The 16,764-nt window shown below is 43.4% G+C and overlaps 1 protein-coding gene across 1 annotated transcript in view; it reads right to left on the bottom strand.

The window, feature by feature from the left end:
- MTDH (metadherin) overlaps positions 1 to 7,433 on the bottom strand; it is a 61,360-nt gene extending 53,927 nt beyond the window's left edge. Inside the window, exon 1 of the mRNA XM_059673065.1 lies at positions 6,696 to 7,433. Coding sequence (XP_059529048.1) covers positions 6,696 to 7,073 — 378 coding nt within the window. The 5' untranslated portion in view covers positions 7,074 to 7,433. The remainder of the gene's footprint in view (positions 1 to 6,695) is intronic.
- Positions 7,434 to 16,764: the final 9,331 nt, after the last annotated feature.

Here is a 16,764-nt window from a genome sequence, read left to right on the forward strand (position 1 = left end):
ACAAAGACATATGACAGAAATTTGCCTTCCAGGAGTTTGAAAGTTCAGAAGACTAAGAAGAGATTCTTAATAGACTTATACTCCATTTGAGCAGCCTTTACAGTATTTGTTAAACTGGTTCTAAACTGCAAAAGAATCTATATCTAAGGTAAGCACACATAAGTTTTAACATTTGATGTCTAAAATGAAACCATTCAAATCCTGTTTCAAAGGAGGCCTACTACTAGTATATGGTGACAGAAGATGATTTGACTTTGGGTGGTTGGGCACACAAGTGCAATATACTTATCTTCCATCACAGAAATGTACACTTGAAGCCTATATGATCCTATTAAACAACGCCACCACAATTACTTTAATTTTTAAAAATTCTTTCACTTAGTCATGTAAATTTTATTTCTAGCCACAAAACATAAAATCCATAGACTTCAAATTACCTGGAAACTTCTTAAGTTTAGAAACTAGAAGGGCAGTCTACCAACTACCAAAAAAAAAAAAAAAAAAAAAAAAGGCACATGAAAAAACTATGGGCTTTAGAGTTGCACAAACCTGGGATTAAGGCCCAGCTTCTACATTTAATCACTGTGATTTTAAGCATTTTCCTTGACTTAACCCTCAATTTCATCATTTGTAAATATGAAGAAAATATGTACTTGTCTTATATAGGTTTCTGGTGAAAATGATAGTAAATGGGAGAACATATGAAAGTATAATTTGTTTAAGAAACAGTTTCTTCTCTTCAATATCCTTTCCTCTCCAAAGCTCTGATGGCCCATATCCTTATCCTCATGTTCCAGCATTCAGCTCATTTTCATACTAACAAGCTCTAAACAAATGTTAAGTCCTGATGGTCAAGAGGGCTGAAAACGGTACATGGATCCTTCAGGCCCAATGCTCTGGACAAATTCTTTTGGGAAGTTAACAGAATATAAATAAGTAAATATAGCCTTTCAGAGGCTAGAAATAGTTCAGGCTTGCTCTAGAGCAGTGGTTCTCAACCTTCCTAATGCCGCGACCCTTTAATACAGTTCCTCATGTTGTGGTGACCCCCAATTTCATTGTTACAAATTGAACATAATTAAAGCATAGTGATTAATCACAAAAACAGTATGTAATTATATATGTGTTTTCTGATGGTCTTAGGCGACCCCAGTGAAAGGGTCGTTCGACCCCCAAAGGGGTAGCGACCCACAGGTTGAGAACCACTGCTCTAGAGACAGTAATAAAATGTTATCTTTCTTTTTTTTAAAAAAAGCTTGTAGTTTCATCATTTACTAAGAAAATTACATAAATTTCACTTGTGTCCATTCACTTACTACCTAGTAAGTGAACACGATAGAGTACAGTAAACCCTGGACCTTGATTTAAGGGACAAAATTTCAGATCTGCATGTCATATGTGAAAATTAACACCCTGTTAATTTTAAAATGCTTTTATCCAAGATTTTGCTTATAAGTAAACTCATGGGTTATTTTCTGTTATTAATTCACTTATTTTAAACAAATTTTAGCAAATAGGCCACATGTTGAAAGGAACACTGTAGTAATTTCGCTGACGTAAATAAATATTACATATCTACAACTATATAGTCTGCTTACTTAACTTATTTTTATTGATTTCAGAGAGAGGAAGTGAGAGAATCATCAATGATGAATCATCCATTGGCTGCCTCCTGCACGCCCACTACTGAGGATCAAGTCTGCAACCTGGGCATATGCCCTGACTGGGAATTCACCCGGGAATAGAACCGTGACCTCCTGATTCATAGGTCGATGCTCAACCATTGACCCACACCGGCCAAATGAGATGTTATTTTAACTACTCTGTTCAACATTTAGTTCAACAAATAATTATCAAAGGCCATTCATTATATGCCAGGCATATTAATCTAGTGGAGGGAAAAGATCCCAAAAAAGTAAATGGATAAATAAATAATTTACAAACTGTGAATAACTATAATAAAGGTAACATACAAGGGGTTTAGACAGAAAATGGAAGGGGATGCCTATTTCAAACAGGGTGATCAGAAAAGGATTTTCTGGAGAGGTGAGCTCTAAGGGTTGATAAAAATAGTGGGACAAGATTGTTCTACAAGTGTTAATCATAACTCATGTAAAAGCACTGGGTTGTGAAAATGTTTGAAGAACTGAAAAAAGATCACTATAGTTGGAGGTAGCAAATGAGAGGAAACTAACACAAAATCAGCTTACGAAGAAAAAGAGATACTAGGCCATAAACAAAAGAAGTTTAGATTTAAAATGCAAAAGCTACTGAAATGTTGGTTTTAGACAAGATGAGGTGATTTGTTTTTAAAAAGACTCCTTACTAGGGTGTTGAGAAAGGATTGGAGGCAGTCAACAGAAGCTACTTGTAAGCTAAGGTGGCAGTAAAATAAGTAGATTGAATATATATTTTGGAGGTAAAATTGATGGTACTTGCTGATTAAATTATGAGAAGACACAAGGATGTGGGGAAATGGGAAGAATCAAGAATGATTCTGTGTTTTGGCAGGAAATTATGATTTGGAGATGTTAAAATTTGAGACAAATGTCAGATTTCCAATTGGAGATACCAAGTATACATCTAGACATTAGGCTAGAAGATGAGAGGAATGGTCCAGTTACAAATATTGACTAATCTACAGTTGATCCCCATAATCCGTGGATTCCATACAGGCAAATTTGCCTACTCACTAAAATTTATTCCTAATCCTAATACTTGAGGTGCTTTCCTGATCACCTTGTAGACAGCTTAAAAAAATAAAAAATAAAAAAATCTGAGTCGCCCCACAGGCAACACTGCCTTTTTGTTTTAGCTTTCATGAAATACAAAAAATAAACACATGCAAAAGACTAACTCTAACTGGGAAGCTAGGAAAGGCTTTATAGAAGTAGCACTATAGTTGGGCCTTTTTGAAGGATAGGTAGAAATTGGTAGAGACACAAGAAGAAGGACCTTTTAATAGACGAAAATAATATAAATAAAGAGATGCAGAAGTCTAGCTAATGGTCATTCCTGTGGGGTAATGGTAAGAGATGAGGCAGATCATGAAGAGGCTTGAGTGCCATAACATAGGCTGGATTTTATTCAAAAGGTGATGGGGAAACTACAAAAAAGATGTGAACAGGAAAATCACATGATTACAGTTGGGCTTTAAAAAATTTAACTGACATGACTGGGTACAATGGATTGGCAACAGAAACCGAAAGCAGGAAAACTAGTTAGGATCTGTTAGGACAGTCCAAGCAAAAGGTAACAAAGCCCAACTATAGGGTAGTAGCAGTGACACTGGAAAAGAAATAATAATTATAAAAGATATTGCATACTATTAGAATGATCTATTGGCTGTAGATAGATGGACCTTACAAAATTTTAGCCCAATGAGGCAAAAAGATGGTTCATAGGACTGTTTACGAGGCATGAGGAATAGGAATAATTGTTAAAGACCAGTTATCTGAGATCTTACATCCATCTAAGTAATTGCTCAGATTAAGTCAAATTCTTACTGAGTGCCTGTTTAATACTCACATTGAGCTAGATGTCATGGAAAATGCATGTAAGATAACAGTGATTTCCAAAAATACCAAGAACTAAGCCTAGTGAAAAGTGCCACCCCCATCACTTTTAAATAAACTGCAATTCATGCCATAAAAGACCTATGGTAAGGTATTAGAAGATAAAAACCAACCTAATATGAGAATTAAAAAACAACAACAACACTTATGACTCTAAAAATAAAAACAACCTACTAGAAATAAATTTTGAAAATTTGTGTTGCAAAATTTGGAGGGATTTAAGAGAAAACTAAAAATAATGGGAGGGGGGGAAAGGAAGAAAATAAAACTATGGTTTACATAACTGAATCCACTTGAATAAGTGTATCCTAAAATGCCTATCAGAATGACACAGTAATAAAGAAATGGATAAGATTAAATCTGAGTGAATTTAGAAACCTCTTAATGCTATACAGTTCTTATTCCAGTGAGTGATTTTCAGACTAACAGGCAAGGATTTACCAAGGGAGCTTGTTAAAAATGCAGATTTCCTGGACCCATTCAGAAATTTTAAATTTACAAGATCTGTAGATTGGCTCAGGAGTCTACAAATGTTAACAAGCATTCAAAACGACCCTGCTACAAGTAGTCAGGGGTTAACACTTTGAGGAATCCTGCAGTGTTTTAATTTAACTAAGACCTTGAATTTAGAAACAAGATAAGCTAAACAGAGCAAGGTTAAATGCCTTACTCAAGTTTAGATTCCCCATCTCTGCCAGGCTGACAGAGTTGGGCCTTTGCTGTTTCTTCAGCCTCTCCCACTATCCTGCTCCTCTGTGACTATGTCTTTCATTGCCACCTGGGCCCACAATGGGGTTGCATTGTTAATTTTTCTGAGTATATCTTTTTCCACAACTGGAGTAAAAAGTTCCCTAGGGAGAAACTGAGCTTTTACTTTTGTATCCCCTTCCCGGTGAAATATGAATACTGTATTCCTTTTTACTGGAATTTGCAGAGTATCCTGCTTTTCTCCAAAGTGTATGAGTACTAAAAAAAGGGAATTTGTACTTCTTAGCCCTACAAAGCAGTGTTTTCTAACTGTGGGTCATGTCTCATACATGTGACATGTGACAATTTAGTGGGTCACAAATATCATTAAAGAAAAACAAACAGAATAGTTAGATATGTGTATGGGAGGGTACTGTAGTATAAAGATATTTCTTATTGCAGGTTGCAGTCAAAAAGGTTTGAAAGCCACAAGTTTGTAAATGTTGACAAATTCCAACACACATTTTTACCATTAAATAGACAAAAATATTTTCTCACCCAATTAACATGCAACCATTTGTTTTTTTTTCTTCCCATTCTCCACTCCCCAATGCTAATAGATTTGTTTACTCATTTCCCCTTCCTTAATTTAAATGAAAAGGAGAAGGGATATGCCCTAGGTCTGATGAGCATTTTTCACAGGAGTCTGTGTTCTTCAGATGAGTCATCTGAGCGTTATGATGCACTTCAGATGGGCTCTTGGAGCACCTGTCTCTCGATTCAAGTCTAGTCTATCTGCAATTTTAGGCGCCCCAAACAGGGCTTTGAAATTTTCACAATCCGCTTCATCTACACAGGGATGAGGCTTATTAATACATGTGGTGTTTTTTTCCCCCCAAGATCCTCTTTCTTCATCTTGGGGCCAGGTTCTCTATTTCCACCATAACCTTACTTTCTGGTAATCCTTGATGTTCTCGACAAATTTAAACATAGCTACATATGCTCCAAATAAGTACTATTTTCTCTTCTATTACTTAAAGTTAGTATTCCTACTGTCAAAGTTGTACCCCTTTCTAGACAATGTATCTGGCATTCTCTTAATCAGCATGCAAAATGTTAGTATTTATCTAGGCATAATAATGCCCTGTGACCTGTCAAGTCTCTAATGCAGCCTTATTCTTTGTACTATTATCATTACTTTAGTTTGCGTTCAAATCCCACTTCCTCTAATAACTTTCCCAAATGTTTCCCATGGAATTCAGTCTCCCACCCTCCAAGCCTCATTAACACTGCTCACACTGACACAGCACCTATCCGTTTATGCAATACTGGAGTTACGAGTCTGTCTCCTACACTAGTCTCCATGATTGGCTCTAAAACCTCAATGTTTACCTCCTACTGTCCACCAAACACCAGAGTGAAATTTCACAGAGGAGGCCCTTGGCTTCATTGACTTTATTGCACTGAAAAGGCGAAGAGCTTAATTCAGTGGATCTAAAAATAGGCTAAGGAGCGGGTTCTAGTTCTGCACACCCTTCCTACTCTACTGCTCAACTGTATTTTTTTTAAAGTAAGTAAAACGATGCAACATTTAGTGGAAGAACCACGGGGAAATGGCAACAACGGACGCAGAAACAAAACCCGAGGCGCGATAAAACGGGGGGTGATGATGCTCCCTGCCTTTCTGCACGTGGTCCGGGCCATCGGAGCCCGGAAACCTGTCAGCCGGCACCATTCTGCGCCGTCATCCCCGTCGACTCTCTCCACGCCACTTTGCTCAACTTGCCTCCGCTGTCTCCCGGGGCCACGTCCCCCCCAAAGTACATCGGACGACCGGCTCCCGCTCGCCTGGCTCCCGCCCCGGCCCCCACCGGCCGCAGGCACACGAGTGAGCGTGGGCAACCATTTCCCTTTTAACAGCTCCTGCTAAAATGGAAGCGCCTAGACCCGGGCACCTTTCATCCCCGCCAGCCCCGTCGTTTCTGGGTCACCGTATTTATTCCCTCCCGTGGCTGCTGTCTCAACGTGACTCCAACTAGACGTCGTCTTCCGGGCGCAGTCGTCCCACCAGGTCCCACCGCCGCCCGAGGGTCCCAGGACGCGCGCAGCCGACCCGCAGGCCTCGGGGTTCCCGAAACGGCTCGACCCCCCGGGCTGTTGCATGGAAACGTAACCCCAGACCGTCCAACTCCCTTCCTCGAGGCTGTCTGACCCACCCGTCCGACGCTTCCCGAGTTTCCCCCATGTCTCCCCCCCACCCCCCAAGTAACGTGCCCACCGACCGCCGCCTCCCGGGGAGACAGACCCGCCTCCCGGGGAGACAGACCCGCGTCCCGGCTCGCGACCGGCCCACCTCTTCCCTTTCCAGTCCCGGCTGGAGCGGGGGGCCCCTCGCCCCGCTCGCCCGCCCGCCCGCCGCTCCTCCCGACTTACTTTGGGCTTCTCGGGCAATTTCTTGCGATTCTTCTTCTTCTGCTCGTCGCCCCGGAGACTCTTGAGCAGGGCCAGGTCGTCGGGGGCCGAGGCCGGCGCGGCCGCCTCCTCCCGCCGGCGGGGCGGGCTCCTCCGCTTCTTGCGGGCGCCGGCGCACGCCGCGGCCCAGCCGTAGCCCAGCAGGCAGAGCAGCAGCAGCCCGAGCGCGCCCGTGCCCACCAGGATCACCCAGCCCGGGTACCGCTTCGGCTCCAGCCCCAGGTCGAGGCCCAGCTCGGTGCGCAGAAAGCCCAGGCCGACCGAGAGCATTTCTCGCAGCCGCGCCGAGCCCTCCTCGGCCTGTCGGGCCAGCTCGTCCTGCCAGCTCCGTGCAGCCATCTTCCCTCCCGTCAGAGGGACTCGAGGGATGACGCTGGGGCGCACGACGCCGCGGGAGACTCAAGGGAAGTGAGAGAGGGCCGGGCCGACGGCCTCAGGCCGAGCGCATCGCAGCCGCCCCTCGCGCCGGAGCCGGGGATCGGCCGTTGACGCCGCCGGGAGGTGCGGGGGGGCTCCCAGCTTCCCCCTCGTCAGCCTCGCTCCGCCACCGCCGGGAGGAGGGGGCGGCGGAGGGAGTGTCTCCAGTGGCGGCCGCTAAGCGGCGTCCGGGCGCCAGTGCCAGGCCGGCCTGACCTCCCTCGGCGGAACAATGGCGGCTTCGGCCGCGATCCAGCCGCGCGCGCCGGGGCGGCGGGCGAGGGGCGCGGGTCACGCGGGCGGCGGTGGGCGGGGCGGTGTGACGTAGGCGCGGGCGGGGCGGGGCGGGGCGTGAGCCGCTGGGCGAGGGCGCGACTGTGGCTGTTGGCGGCGCCTCTTTCGGGCCAGGCGGAGGCGTCGGACTCGGGGACCGGTGACGGACGGGGGCCCAGGCGGGGTTAACTGGAGGAAGCCTTCGCGGGTGGCTGGTGGCTCGGCGCTGGGAGACGTGGCGCTGCGACAGGCCAGGGGAGGGGCTCCCGGGGAAGCGGGGGTGGGGGGTGGGGGAGGGGGTGGGGGGAGGGGGAAGGAGGGTGCAGAGTGAGCAGCAGGGTGGCGGGGTCTAGGTCAAAGTCTCCCTAGCAGGGTAGGTTTTCTTCATTCTGATTCGGGGGGTGGCGCCGTCAGGGAAATGGGTGTTTTCCCTGAGTCACAGGCGGGCTGGGTGCTCCCAGCGCGACCCAGCCGGAGCCCGAGGCCGGGCCCTCGGAACAGGGCCGGGGTGTGATGCCCGGAATGGGGGGTGCCCCTCCTCGGGGCCCGCCGACCGCGGGCTGGGGCGCTGCGCGTCCTTCCGCTCATTCATTCCGGCTCCCGGAGTTCAAAAGCTCGTGGGCGGCAGTTTTCCTACTAATTTACAGCTTTAATTAGAAACGAGAGAATCGCATTAGAGTGTGTTTACACGTAGGAAGTGGCTGCCTTGTTGCACTTTCAGCTTTTCTACAAGACCACGAAGGAGTTGTAAAAAAAATTCTGTTTTTATAAGCTGTGTTGAAGGATAGGAGGAAATGAAATACCTTTTCAGGTTTTTAATGACCAAGATGAGGCTTTGGGATTACGTTAGGTTTCTTTTAAAATTCCATTCAATGATAATTAGCATGTAAAGAGTGTCTTAAGCGAGCTAAGTAAAATACAGGCTTTCTCAAAGACTAGTAAGACCGTGAACGCCGAAAGTGTATGAGAGAGTAGTTTGACCTACTTGGCAAGTGCTGTGATGCATGTTGTGATTGATGGGTGGGAGTTTTGTAAATAATAAAAATAAATCACTGCCCGGGCTGGTGTGGTTCAGTTGATTGAGTCTCCCATACACCGGAAGGTTGGCGGTTCGATTCCTGGTTGGGTGCTTGGAGGAGGCAATTGACAGGTGTTTCTCTCCCCCTTTCCCTTCCTCTCTCACTATAAGGTCAGTAAAATAAAATTTAAGCCGAAACCGGTTTGGCTCAGTGGATAGAGCGTCGGCCTGCGGACTGAAGGGTCCCAGGTTTGATTCCGGTCAAGGGCATGTACCTGGGTTGCGGTCGCATCCCCAGTAGGGGGTGTGCAGGAGGCAGCTGATCGATGTTTCTCTCTCATCGATGTTTCTAACTCTCTATCTCTCCCTTCCTCTCTGTAAAAAAATCAATAAAATATATTTAAAAAAAATAAAATTTAAAAACATACTTTAAAAAATTACTGCTAAGCTTTATATATAGACTTACAGTTAAAGACTGTAATTTACAAGGCCCAAAACTTTGATGTTATCAGGATCTGCTTTAACTTTAAAAGGCTCCAAGTTTTATTTATGTTTATGAAGTTAGATTTATAAGCTATGTTTATGTTTTGTTTTCAGAGACATGAGAGTGATGACTTTGCTAAGAATTTCCACTGCCCATTTTGTAATTGGGGCAGGGTGTATGTGGGGGGGGGGGGGGGGAGGTCCCTCATCCTCAGCTGTTGCTTGTGGGAGTGGAATTCTGCTATATCCCAGAAAAAGAATTTTCTGAGACTTGCAAGGGAGGATGAAATATTGAAGAAAGCTTTATTTCTGTGGAATTATCCCCCTGAGTTTCCAAGGTCCCATCCCTTTGTCCCACCAAGGAAGAAGTAATAAAAGCCGGTGTTGGGGCATAGTCCACTCCTGGGTGAGGCTAGTTTAATTTGTGTTCCCAACGGCAGTCCATCAGTCCATTGCATGTGGGGTCTGCATGGCTGTGGGAACCAAGAGAGAGAATTCCTTTCGCAGGGGTGGGGAACCTTTTTCTGCCATCGGCCATTTGGATATTTATAACATCTTTTGTGGGCCATACAGAATTATCAGCTTAAAAATTAGCCTGCTATATTTGGTCAAACGTTTAATTAGTTCACCCCTAATGTTTTGGCAGGGCCAGACGTTCCCCACCTCTGGTTTAGGGGATTATGTATTCTCAAATTTTAGGGGCTTGCAGTGGGTCATGCCTATTATGGCCAATGATCTGTTCACAGGTGTGGCTAGCAGACACCTCTGTAGTCACTCCAACTTCACTGAGCATGGTCTGTTTCCCCTTTGTGGGACCCCATCCCCCAGTGTTCTGCAGGGGATGGGCTAGTGGTTCCCTGGGGAGTGCAAAGTTGAAGCTTCCTGGTGAAGCTGCCCAAATGACATGCCTATAGTGCCTGGCTTCCCTTTTGCTCCTTTGCTATTATTAACTAGCTAATTAGAATTGTATCAATTCCAGGTTAACACCAGTGGATTTATGAATTAAGCTATTGCACAGTGATACAGGATTTGCCTCTTACTTTGGCAGCCTAGCAAGGATTGATTATGTAAAATCATTATCACCTTTTTTTTCTTTAATCTTTACTCAAAGATATATTTCCACTAATTCTAGAGAGAGTTGAAGGGAGAGAGAAAAACATCGATTGGCTGCCTCCCGCACACGCCTGACCAAGGATTGAATCCATAACCTAAATATATGCCCTGACTGGGAATCAAACCTGCAACCCCTCGGTGCACAGGACAGCGCTCCAACCAAGCAAGCTGCTTGGTCAGGGCCATTATTATCTTTTTTCCATGACTGTCCTTTAACCTTAAAAATAAAATACATGTTTATGTATTTGGTAGTACAGATATAATCATTTTTACATATAACTTTATCGTCATCCTTTCACTTAATCATATGTATTTTATTTACTTTTTAATCCTCATCTGAGGATGTCTTTTTTCTTTAATTTTTTTTTTCTTTTAGAGAGAGGAGGGGGGAGAGAAACATGGATGTGAGAGAGACACATCCATTGGTTGCCTCCTGCACTCGCCCCTACCAGAGGCCGGGGATTGAGCCTGCAACCGAGGTATGTGACCTTGACCGGGAATCAAACCCGAAACCCTTTGGTATGAAGGCCAGCCTCTAACCACTGAGCAACTGGCCAGGGCTCACATAATTATATTTTAAAACACTATTTACTGTTTTGCATTTATCGTGGTCATGAACATTCATGTCAGTTGATAAAACCCATCTAATAAAGCTCACAGGAACACACCTGTGAGCAGCAGAATGAAATTTAGGTAAAATTTAAATGAAGCAATGTTTTGAAAAACTCAAAGCAAAGCAGACTGTGTGTGAGAGAGTTAATATCAAACCTGAGCCTGAGTAAACGCAGAATCCTCATTCTGTGGAAATGGCAAAGGTATTCGGTTTAGACTATAATATAAAGAATAAAAATATTTATTTGATCAAAAGGAACTGCAGCCCAGAGACATGATTCAGGAAGCAACCTAAATTATGTTCCAGGGAGAGAGAGGGGAGGCTGCTTTTTATAGTGAAAGTTCCTCCCCAGGTTCTCAGGTTCATTTGACATAAATGGAATATCCAAATTTGTATACTTCCAATTGGTCTGAGTCAGTAGTCCTGATTGGTCGTTATGGAGCAATTTGATTGGATGGGGCAGGTCTTAGTCCCTTGGTGGAAAGACAAAACCAAGAGCTCCATTTAATAATTGACTTGGCTGGGTAATTAAGCAGGGCATAGTGCAGGAAGCCAGGAGTCCAAACTGAGGTTCTTCCTGGTATATAGAGTACATGAGAAGCCCTTGCCAGCAAATGGCTGCCAGGGATAATAGGGTGTTTACAAAATCTTTAACATCACCAAGGAGGGAGAGATTCTTTCTGCATAGGCTAGAGGAGCACTTTTAATGCAGTATGTTTAGGTTAAGTCTTGAAGGATGAGAATTGCCCCACAGAAGGTGACCAGCGGCAGCTCTGACACTTCCATTACAGAGAAAGGGCAAATAGCAATATTAAAATATTTCTTCTGATTATTTGCCTTTCAATGTGCATGAATCTGTGCACCGGGCCACTAGTATATCTAGAAAATGGTGAGTACTGCTCTGTAACTAGTGATAAAGTCCTTAACATTTTGGTGAAGGACTGAAGAAAAGGGAATCGTCAACCATGACTCCTAGGTTTCTCATCTCCAGTTAGACAGATGGTGGTGCCATTCACTGAAACGGGGAATACTGGGAAAGAACTAAATTTAGCAAGCCAAGATTAGTAACTTGCTTTATACACATTAATTTTGAGAAGTCTAAAATATCCAGATGAAGATATCCAATAGGCAGGTGGATACATGGGTGTGAACTCCAGAGGAGAAATGAGAGTTGGGGATACCTCTTGGTTTCCTTGCTTCAGTCACACTTTTCATTTGTCAATCATTTGATGCTTCTATTCCTACATGCACTTGCTCTTCCCAGGGCATGGAATTCATTTACTTGCTTTTCCTGGTTAATCCCTGATCAGGCTTCATAACTCATATGAAACATCATTTTCTCCCAGAGGTTGTGCCCAACCACTAGATCAGGTCACTTCCTCATGTTACATATTTTCATAGCACCACAAATTTCCATAGTATTTCTCAAAATGTAATTTCACATTTATTGATATAATTATTTTCTCTCTCCTTCTGACTATATTTCTGTGAGAACAGAAACTGTCTGGTTTTACTCATCAATGAACTATACCTTGCATAATGCCTGATAGATGTTCAGAAGATATTTGAAACAATAGTTGATATTAATGTGAATGATAATGAGAATAAAAAAACAATAGCTATTTACACATGGTGCAAACAAAGGTATATCCCTAATTGAAGGCATCAGTCTTTTGTGCAGGTAAGACTCTCAGAGGCACCTCCACCCTAGATATTCTGGCTCCCGGTACTCACGTCTTTGAGTAAGCCTACCCTTGAGCATGGGAGAGACCTGTGATTTGCTTCTAACCAGTAGAATATGGCAAAGGGTGATGTGCTATCACTTCCATGCTGTATATGACATAAAATCGTGGTTCTATACACTCTTTTTTCTTTCTCTTGCTGGCTTTGGTGGAATAAACTTCCATGAGAAGTGGCCCCTGTGGCATAAAACCAAGGGTGATCTATTAACAGCCAGTAAGAAAGCAAAACCCCCACTCTGACAACCCAGAAAAAGCTGAATCCTGCAACAATCACATGAGTTTGGAAACAGATTCTTCCCTGATTGAGCATCAGATAAGGTCCCAGTCCTGGCCAACACCTTCAGAGGGACCCTAACACAGAGCAGCCAGTGGAGCTATGTCCATATTCCTGACTTATAGACTCTGTGGGATGTTAACGTGTGTTGTTTTCAGCTTCTAAATTTGTGGTTTGTTATGTAGCAATGGGTAACTAATTTTGAGATTTTGGTACCTGATATGCTAATATAAAAATTTCCAAGCAAAAGTGACTTTCTTCTCAATATTTATTGAAAAATACAAGAGGAGAGAAATAAGAAAAGAGCTATAAAATAAAAGGAGTTAGGGCTCGATGATTTTGAAAGTTCTCTCTCTTCAGATAAGAAAAGATGCTAAAACTGAGAAGTGGCTTCCAAGCACTGACTAGAAGGGTGACCTAAAGAAAAGAGGAGAGTGTGACTACACAACCTTTTGTTAAAGCCTCAGAAAGATCAAAGGATCAGAATGTGCAGTCACACAAGGGAGGCTGGGGAGAGATTAGAGGTGTGCCTCAAGGAATCTCTCAGTTAAAGCACAGGTCTTTGATCCTCGGCAAAATCAGTGGGTGCCCAAGGTAGAGAAGTTCTTACCCAGGAGAAATTTTCCTTTGCCTGTCACACCATTACATGTTGGGTGCCTAGGAGGAAGAACACTCATCTCTTTAGTTTCACAGTTCCCCTCAGTTACAAGGAATTGTGCTCCAGGAGGTATATTTAATAAAACTACAAGGCATACCTTGGAGATATCGTAGGTTCGGTTCCACACCCGCAAGTAAAGCTAGCATACCAATAAAGCGAGTTATAGTCTTTTTGCTGCTGGTGGAAGGCAAGGTCTTCCATTTGTAAAAATGGCAACATCTGAGAAGCTGCCATAAAGTGAAGTGCCATAAAACGAGTTATGCCTGTACATCTAAGGAGCTTTATCTGCACCTGATTTAGATAATGAGATTTCTGGATTTTGAGCAGATGCTATAGTGTAGTGGTTCTCAACCTTCCTAGTGCCGGGACCCTTTAATACAGTTCCTCACATGTTGTGGTGACCCCCAACCATAAAATTATTTTCGTTGCTACTTCATAACTGCAATTTTGCTACTGTTATGAATCGTAATGTAAATATCTGATATGCAGGAAGTATTTTCATTGTTACAAATTGAACATGATTAAAGCATAGTGATTAATCACAAAACCAATATGTAATTATATATGTGTTTTCTGATGGTCTTAGGCGACCCCTATGAAAGGGTCGTTCGACCCCCAAAGGGGTTGGGACCCACAGGTTGAGAACCACTGCTGTTGTGCCCAGATTTCAAGATTCCCAAGGGCCCACCAGGGAGCCAGCGAGTCCGATGCAAAAGCAAAGAGTCCTTCATTTATTTCAAGCTAGCTTGAGCTCTCCGTCCACCACACTCACCGACACAACGGCAAGCCAAGTGGCCGAGAGAGAGAAAACTCTGTGGAGAGAGGTTTTATAGGGGGTTGGGGTAAGGGGAGGAGAAAGGACTGTGGGCCCTGCCGATTGGCCAGGCGCAAGTCGGTGTCTTGTTACACAGGATGTGGTCATATCTATGGCGACTTCCCTTGATTGTCATTGGTTAGTTTAAAGAACTCCTGGGTGTGGCTAGCAGAGGCTTGGCGTCCGGGAAGAAGCCTTGCTGAGCACATGGCCAAGGTAAATGGAGGGCATAGCCCTTACCCTGGGTCAAGATGGAGGGCGTAGCCCTTACCCTGGGGCAAGGTGGAGGGTGTAGTCCTCGCCCTTTCACTGCTATAGTGGGATGAAACTCTTCAAGGCCTTAGGAGAAGCTGAATGTGATTTGCATGTGGAAGTGATGTTAATCATTGGGGACCAGAAGGTGGATTGTGGTAGGCATTTCCAAGATGGCCCCAATGATTCCTACCTTTTGGTATTTATGGCTTTGTGTAATCCCATCCTCTTAAGTAACTTGCTTCTAAGAACCAGTAGACCTTCACCATTGAGAGAAGTCATTTCTATGATCAGATTTCAGAAGATTCTGACTTCCATTTGGCTAGCAGCCTTTCACCCTTGAAGGCTTTGATGAAGCAAGTTGCCATGTTGGAGAGACAGATGAGACAAGAAACCGAGGGCAGCCCGGCTGGCATGGCTCAGTGGATTGAGCATCATTCCATGCACCAAGAGGTTGCTGGTTCAATTCCTGGTCAGGGCATATGCCCAGATTTTAGGCTCAATCCCTAGTAGGGGACATTAAGGAGGCAGCCAATTGGGATGTTTCTTTATCATTGATGTTTCTATCTTCTTTCCCTCTCCCTCTCTCTCTAAAAAAATTAATAAAAAACATATTTAAGAAAAAAAAATGAGGGCAGCCAGTGTTTTTCAGTGGTTGAGCATTGACCTATAAACCAGGAGGTCACAGTTAGATTCCCAGTCAGGGCACATGCCCGGGTTGTGGGCTCGATCCCCAGTGTGGGGTCTGCAGGAGGCAGCTGATCAATGATTCTCTGTCATCATTGCTGTTTCTATCTCTCTCTCCCTCTCTGAAATCAATAAAAATATATTTTTAAAAAGAATATTATATACGTATATGTGAAGTATGGCAGCAACCATCTCAGGTAGAAACTGTAGTTTAACTTTAACCCTGCTGTTTGGCTTCTGTACTTATTTGCTTTGTTTAATAATAGAAAAGTTATTTTAATTTTCTGAAGTATATAAATCACCCCATTCGATTAAATACCCTATTGATTGTAATGTGGATATCCCATTGGTTGTGGTCATACTGGTCTTAGAAAGCACATTTTCCTTTACCTGGGAAGGACAGCACAATTATCCCAAGGCCAGAGGGCTCCAGTTAACATGTCCCTGTTGACTCAGTGTTCCGGAGACCCAAAAACTGTAATTTAGATAACATGCTTCTGTAAACTGCTTTTTGCAAATCAGGTTCCTCATTCCAGACCCCACGGCTCTAGATAATATAATTTAGATAACATGCTGCTTCTGCTTCTGTAAACTGCTTTTTTGCAAATCAGGTTCCTCATTCCAAACCTTGGGATGTTAATCAATACCTTTGTGGTCTTTGCCTATATAAATCTGGTGTTGTGGCCATCTTATCACTATGAGATTTGGGAGAGCCGAAATGCCCCCTCATAGTCCCGGATTTGCAATAAATGTGACTCTTGAATTCGACTTCTTGAGGCGTCCTTGTGTGATTCGTGGGGTACATTACAACATATGTACAGATATATACATATATATGTAAATTATTCACTGACATGGAAAGCCACTGGTGAGAAAAATAACATACTTAATATTAGTTCATTAAAATTTTAGAATATGTATATTTAGTATATGTATATGCATATACAGGGATAGAGAGAGACATCTGGAAAGGTGTTCCCCCAAATCTGTACACTAGTTTACAAAACAAATAGCCATAGATAGGAACTAGAATTTTGTCCCCCCCCCTTTTTAAATATACTCTTCTGAATTGTTTGAATATTTTATATAAAAATGTATTATCCTTTTAATCAGAATAAGATAAGGTTTCTTTTTCTTTGTTGAAATTTTACCTACAGAGTAACCTTGCAGCACATCCTATGACAGTGATGGCAAACCTATGACACGCATGTCAGAGGTGACAGGCGAACTCATTTTTTTGGTTGATTTTTCTTTGTTAAATGGCATTTAAATATATAAAATAAATATCAAAAATAGAAGTCTTTGTTTTACTATGGCTGCAAATATCAAAAAATTTCTATAGGTGACACGGCACCAGAGTTAAGTTAGGGTTTTTCAAAATGTTGACACGCCGAGCTCAAAAGGTTCGCCATCACTGTCCTATGAGCACTCTCAAACATCAGAGACAGAATGGCACAGCTGTGCCTATATGCCAAAAAAAGCTGTTGAATGTTGGTGACATTTTAAGTCTGAACAGTGGCAAATGTTACAGTGGGTTATAAACACTGAATTATACAAAATCGTTCATTGTCCGTACCAGGTAAAGCTGAAGCAGTGGGAACTATTTGGTATGTTACACATTCAGACTTCACACGTGAGCAGGGACACCAAGGGAATCTGTTCAGAGAGGCCAACTTCTGTCTTCTG

Source organism: Myotis daubentonii, chromosome 17 (genome assembly GCF_963259705.1).
Source record: "Myotis daubentonii chromosome 17, mMyoDau2.1, whole genome shotgun sequence".
Taxonomy (NCBI): Eukaryota; Metazoa; Chordata; class Mammalia; order Chiroptera; family Vespertilionidae; genus Myotis; species Myotis daubentonii.